The sequence below is a fragment of the Choloepus didactylus genome, chromosome 18, assembly GCF_015220235.1.
Source record: "Choloepus didactylus isolate mChoDid1 chromosome 18, mChoDid1.pri, whole genome shotgun sequence".
In the NCBI taxonomy this organism is placed as follows: Eukaryota; Metazoa; Chordata; class Mammalia; order Pilosa; family Megalonychidae; genus Choloepus; species Choloepus didactylus.
In genome coordinates, this window is record NC_051324.1 from 50,209,383 (window position 1) to 50,216,162 (window position 6,780).

The following is a 6,780-nucleotide window of genomic DNA, read 5'->3' on the forward strand; positions in this document are numbered from 1 at the left end:
GGACAAAGGATGGGGGGCAAAGCTTTAAGGCCTTTAGCAGTATGAGAGAACATCTTTGGAGAAACAAGATTTTGGCATGTAGTATGATTCCACATGGGTGCCATTTTGACTCTGCCAGTTTCATTGGGCACTGGCCTGCTTAATAGCAGGATTCCATAACAACTTTAGCCTATATCCACAATCCAAGTCTATGTAGTAAAAATAGTGACCTGCACAGTTAAAAATAATTTTTTTTTACTATAAATACCAATGTACTTGTTAAAATCAAGTAGTTTAGACAGGATAGGTTTATTAAATCATTGTATCAGTCAGGGTCCAGTAGTGAAAACAGGAAGCACTTTCTCAGAATGAGTTTAATATAAAGAACATTTTAAGGAGGTATTGGAAGATTAAAAAGGCAAGAAGACAGGACCACTATGGATTCAGACCTTTCAGGAATGAAGGTTTGAATCAGCACTCAACAAGATAAAGAACTCTGACCAGCTGATGCGAGAGGGAAAGGATGGGTAGAAGAGACACTTAATAACAAGCACAATCATTTCATAATGGCACTTTTGTCTCAAATTAGTGTCCTTGAATATGAAAACATTTATTTCTTCAGAATAAGGAGAATGACCATCTCATATATGTATACTGTAGGTTCCAAGGGACCTGATTAACTTTGTTAATTAGATAATAACTAATTTAAAAGGTAGTGTTTTTGAACACCATCTAATATCGGGTTACATTCAGCATCAGCTCAGAGTCCTTATCCAGCAACACCTCTGTGTTTTAGGGTTTACCATTTGGCACTGGGATTTCAACAGACCTTAGAAGACTGGTCCCCAAAATGGGCTGATAAAAATATCCACATATGAGGAAGTACTTGAACTACACTTGGGAAATGGTGACTGAAGTCTCTGGGATTTGGTAATGCTTAGTATCAGGTAGATCAGAGCCTTTATAGAAAAGCCCATCCCTAGTCACCAATTTGGAGTACGGAGGGTAGGATCTACCCAGCAGTGGGAGTCCCAAGCAAATGGCCTGTGGATTAGGGCTCAGATCCTGAGGAAAACTGGGGTTCAAATGAGTAATGATAGAGGAAGACTGGTACTTGGTGATAAGGGCACAGACTAACTCTAGCTACTCAAACACTAGCAGAGTACTAAGTAATGTCAGATTGCATTCTAATTAGCTGAGAGATGTAGTTGGGATGAAGCTGCAAGTAACAGATCTTTAGTACTGATCATTGGACAGAGCGGGGAAGCAAGAGACTTAAGAGGTATCCCTTTGGTCATACCAGAATCACAATGTCCTGACAGTGCATTTCACATAATGTTCATCTGTTAGACAACAAACAATTCTGATGGGGGTGGTATGATTTTACTGGGCAGGTATTGGGAGATATCGCTTAAACTGCATCACAATCGGGCATAGGACTATAGTAACGGAAAGTAAATTAGGGCAAATAAACATGAGAGGTCATGTCATCAGAAAACGAGAGACCTTCAATTAATTTTATTTTGGAAATCTTATTCCTGATATCTCAAAAGCCAGGAAATATCCACATATTATGTGTCTTTAAGAAAAAGTAAGTTTGGGAACTCCTGGACTTCTTACTCAGTGATATGACATTGGTTCTGTACATACCCACAAGATTAAAAAACTGTATTATGAGAAATCATAATTACAGTAATTCAGTCTTCAGAATTTTTGTATAAATGAACCTTAAAATGCTATGGCTGACTACTTTTAATGTTAAAAATATCATCAAATTTAAGTAAAGACAATTCTGATGAAGTTGGATAGTTTGCATCAGTAAGAAAGTTTATTGAAATTCATCAATACATGAGAACAGAAAGTTTTTCTATTTTTCCATTAAAGAACACTTTCTGGTAAAGTGAAAAGAAGTATAGAAACCACAAAACACCTTTTAGACATCTTATTTTCAAGGAGTAAACCTGATTCCATAGACCATTAAGATCGAAGTGTTTTCCTGGAGATTTTGTTTTCCATGCATCTGCATATAATGGCCTTTGTATAGGGAGAATCTTTCCTCTAGGTGCGGCTTAATAGTAGTGTTTCTCGGTTTCTGATTCAACCATGGATGAAAGGACTCTACCATCAGGTGCCACCTCTTCAATAACTGTCTTGATTACTCTGGTTTTCTTAGTATCTGCATGTGAATTAAAAAAAAAAGAAATTTAGACTAAGCAATTTGTAGGGGTTCTTTGCTAATTAAACTAAATAAAAATATTTTTTTAAAGAAAATACAATAAACTAAAAAAATTAAACTTCCATTGTTCAGGCTATGGCATTTAAATCACGCCACTTTTCCTTCAAGATTGGTATCAAGAGTAAACATAGATTGTTAAAAAAACGCAGATGGGAGCGGTGAGATCTGTATTTTTTAAATAGCTCTAGAACTTAAAAAGCAACAAAGCCGTCACAAAAAGGTTAAAACTGATTCTGATTACCCCAGCTAATTTCTGCTGACCTTGGGCCTTTAGATGAAGACTCTCCAGCTGACCCGGAAGAGGAGGACTTGTAGCCCCCACTTCCGCTCTGGCCTCCGCTGGAGCTGCTACCCCCGTAGCCGCCGCCGGAACTGGCACCACCGGAACTCCCGCCACCGTAGCTGCCGCCGCCGGAACCGCCGCCGCCGGAGCCGCCGCCGCCGTAGCTACCGCCGCCGGAACCGCCGCCGCCGGAACCGCCGCCGCCGTAGCTGATGCCACCGGAACTCCCGCCGCCGGAACTCCCGCCGCCGTAGCTGCCGCCGCCGCCGGAACTCCCGCCGCCGTAGCCGTAGCCGCCGCCGCCGCCGGAACTCCCGCCGCCGTAGCCGCCGCCGCCGTAGCCGCCGCCACCCCGCCGCCCGCCGCCGCCGGAACTAAAGGGGTTGAGAGTTAACGTTTGGTTAATGTTAACATTGCAAAACTGTGGCTCGCTTCCCAGATTATCGTTACTTTAGAAAATAAGCGAAAGTTTCGAAAGAAAAATCCAGCCTTGCCCCGTATGTATATTACATGCGTCCTTTTCAACAATTTTAACATACAAATTTTAACATATACAATTCCAAGGATCATTCTTGGGCTAAATTCATGAGAAATTGAGACTGGTTGCATACCCCTTTTTGTGTTTTCCGCTTCCTACCTCCTCTTTACCCTTTCTCCGCACTTCCTAGGGATTTTGGAGAAGTTTTGCTATATGGATTATTGGATCAAAGCACAGCTTGGGATTTTTTTTTCAGTTTTTAAATTTACCTTCCCTCTCCGTCTAACAGGCTGCGGTAGGTTTGAATTTCAGCCTCCAGTCGTATCTTAACATCCAGGAGTATTTGGTACTCATTATTCTGGCACTCGGTTTCAGCTCGAATCTGTTGCAGTTGTTCTTCCAGAGCAGTGATCTGGGCCTGAATCTGTGCGAGCTGCACACAGTAGCGAGCTTCTGTTTCTGCCAGGGAGGCTTCTAGGGATTGTTTCTGAAAAGAGAACATATTGTTGCTTATGGGTCACATTGTTGAGTACAGTGAAGCTACTTAATAACTTAGTAAGAAATCGTAGAGAAGAATAAAGAAAATGAATAGAATTTGTTTTATGTTTATGACAGCATTTCAATTTCCGTCACTTTTAGATCAGTGCCAATAATACTTTCCTTCCCATTAAGGTAGAGGTCCAGTTTAATTTCTACTTTATTACTCCAACTCGGCATTTTTCTCCTGTTGTATATCTTAACTATTGCCATTCATATGTGAGCCTGAAATTTTGTATGGTTAAGTTGAAGTCATTTCAAGAGAGTGTGTTATTAACATACCAGAGCCAATTGAGACTGTAGTTCTATCTCCAAACCTTGAACAGTGCGTCTCAAATCGGTAATCTCAGTTTTATAGCTGGACACTTGTTGAATGTTACTGTCGATTTCTGAAGTCAGTTCCTTGCTCTGGAGTATTAAAAAACAGGGGAAAGATGAGAAAATTCTGAAATGGTAACAAAACCTCCATGGTATTCACCCTGAAGGAAGATCTGCTTACCTTTTCATTGAACCAGTTTTCAGCATCTTTGCGGTTTTGTTCAGCAACTTGTTCATACTGGCTTCTCATGTTATTAAGAAGTTGAGTCAGATCCACACCAGGGGCAGCGTTCATTTCCACATTGACATCACCAGTGGACACATTTCGAAGGTCTCTCATTTCCTATTTGAGGAACAGGAAAAATTTAATGACTTCTCATTGATAACAGTGAGCTCTTTTTTGGCTTGGAGAAGTTTAACTTTAGTATCACCTCCTCGTGGTTCTTCTTCATGTAGCTTAACTCCTCAGTCAGGCTTTCGATCTGCATTTCCAGATCAGACTTGGCCAGGGTCAGCTCGTCCAGCACCCTGCGCAGCCCGTTGATGTCGGCCTCCACACCCTGGCGCAGGGTCAGCTCATTCTCGTACCTGAAATGTGCATGATACAAATAGTGGCTCTTAACTCATATGAAGGAGGTGTATCTTGGCAGAGAATGTTTAAAGCAAATACAGAGTTGATTTCATATCATGGCAACATTTATATACTAATTCACATAGAGATATTAGTTTAATGCAAAGAAGTTTAGCAATTGCTTTAAATGGATTTTCTTCCTTTAATATTGCCAAAAAGGTAAAAGTGAAATTGAAAATTTCTCAGACAACTCCAATGATATTTAACTTTGAATGAATTCAGGAAAATGTAAATACTATGGTTGGCATCAAAAGTCATTGTTAAAAACAACCGATGTATTTGTGTACTATAGTCACTTAGCTTACTTCATCCTGAAGTCATCAGCTGCCAGTCTGGCATTGTCTGCCTGGAGTAGGACATTGGCATTATCAATTGTGCGATCAAGGATCTGGAGAGAGAGGCACAGTTATTTAAAAAGAGGCCAGATGGAGGTGTGGCTTTTATAGGGGCAAAAATGCACAGCATTTTAATGCTGTTCTCTCACAAACTTTTTGAGGAATATATTATTTTAAATGTGAAATATTGCAGGTTTATACATATGCTTAATTTTAAATCATTTGTTCTTTTGAAATTTCTCTGTCATCCCTTTCTGAGAACTAACTGAAATTATATAAATGTGTTCCTACCAGTGTGTCCCCCTGTTTTATATTGTGATATCTGTCTATTTCAACCAACCCTTGTACCAACTCACACCTGTTTGGTTTGACTTGTTATGAATACTTTCAAGTAAATACACTCCAAACTGATACATGGTAGGTCCACTTCATGAAGGCCCTCAGTATCTCATTTCCTTAATGGAGAATTCCTGGACATACTGGTAGTGAGTATGTTTTATTTGTTATCAGTCTGCATAATATTTCCTTCTGTTTCATTTACTAATTCTTTGTTTCTACATTCGTGAATGATCTGATATATTTTAACTATGAACTCTATGCACTCACTAAATTCTAAAAAATTCTAAGTAATCTGCCACCTTGTAAGACACCCAACACATGTTGAATGAAGATTGTCATGACTATACTCTCACAAATATTCATTTTTGATGAGACTATTATTTTTGGATGCAAGAAAGTAACATAGGCAAAAACAGTGAACAGCCATATTGTGCTTAATTTAGAGTCATCTAATTGAATTACATGCATAAGAAATAGGCCTAAAGTTGGATTTAAAAATGTCCCTTACCTCCTTTTTCAGGTCTTGGATGGTTTTGTAATAGTTGCTGTAGTCAGGAGTCTCACCTTGGCCTGTGTGGCCATGCTTCTCATACCACTCCTTGATTTTGCTTTCTAGCTCATGGTTTGAGTCTTCCAGAGCCCGAACTTTGTCCAAGTAGGAAGCCAGGCGGTCATTCAGATTCTGCATGGTTGTCTTTTCATTTCCAGATAGAAGGCCACCGTCTCCTCCAAATCCACCACCATAGCCTCCTCCAAAGCTGCCTCCTCCAAAGCTGCCTCCGCCAAAGCTGCCTCCACCAAAGCTCCCTCCTCCAAAGCTGCCGCCTCCATAGCTGCCTCCTCCATAGCTGCCTCCACCAAAGCCGCCTCCTCCAAAGCCGCCTCCTCCGCAAAAGCTGCCTCCTCCAAAGCTGCTTTCACCAAAACCTCCTCCATGGCTACCGAACACGGTTCCTAACATGCTCCCACCAGAGCTCCCACGGCTACAAGAGCCACCACTGAACCCCCTTGAGCTATATCCTCCACCACTGGAGCCTTTGCTCCTTGAAATTTTGAGGGATGATCCTCCTCCTCCTCCTCCTCCTCCTCCTCCTCCACTTCGGGAGGAAGAGTATTGCTTGCTTGAGCTGTATCGAACAGACATGGTGATGCTGTCGAGTTAGCCCAGGGAATGCCTGCTCTCCAAGGACAGTGACAAGCCCTTATATACTGAGAGGGCATGTCACACGTGTGTTAGCATTTGCTTACTTGCATGGTTTTGTTTTTGCCAATTTAGCATCTTTGGCTTAGGATTGCATAAATTATCTTTGTTAATAACCAATCCTGATATGTATGGTTCTGAATTTGCCTTAGGAACAAACAGAATGTTTGCTATGTGGAAATTGAAAATGGGTGGAGTTCAGATGAGCATATCTTTCATTGTCCTTTTTCATCCTTTGAAGAACATTGAGCCACTATTAAAATCCTGTTTTTCTCAGTACTAGTTCAGGTTTCTCAGAATGTTTGCACATTTTGGAAAAGAGAATTTTAACCACAAAAATTATAACTAAAGTAAGATTTTTCAAATTCAGTTTTAAATAGTTCTAATTTATTGGAGCAACAAATTGAAAAAATCTGCCAAAATCATTTTGTAGTAAGAATCTT

The 6,780-nt window shown here is 40.6% G+C and overlaps 1 protein-coding gene across 2 annotated transcripts; it reads right to left on the reverse strand.

Moving 5' to 3' along the window:
* Window positions 1-1,565: 1,565 nt before the first annotated feature.
* KRT10 (keratin 10) lies at window positions 1,566-6,280 on the reverse strand. Of its 2 annotated transcripts, XM_037808906.1 has the most exons (8): window positions 5,645-6,280; window positions 4,768-4,850; window positions 4,263-4,419; window positions 4,013-4,174; window positions 3,796-3,921; window positions 3,246-3,463; window positions 2,457-2,872; window positions 1,566-2,155 (listed from the first exon to the last, which is right to left on the reverse strand). In XM_037808906.1, exons 1-8 carry the CDS (start codon window positions 6,278-6,280, stop codon window positions 2,049-2,051), a joined length of 1,905 nt encoding a protein of 634 aa, XP_037664834.1. In that variant the 3' UTR covers window positions 1,566-2,048. The 2 variants fall into 2 exon arrangements, 1 of the variants encoding a protein (XP_037664834.1); XR_005212660.1 differs by lacking the exons at window positions 3,246-3,463; window positions 3,796-3,921; window positions 4,013-4,174; ... (1 more) ...; window positions 4,768-4,850; window positions 5,645-6,280 and having other exon boundaries at window positions 2,477-2,618.
* Window positions 6,281-6,780: the final 500 nt, after the last annotated feature.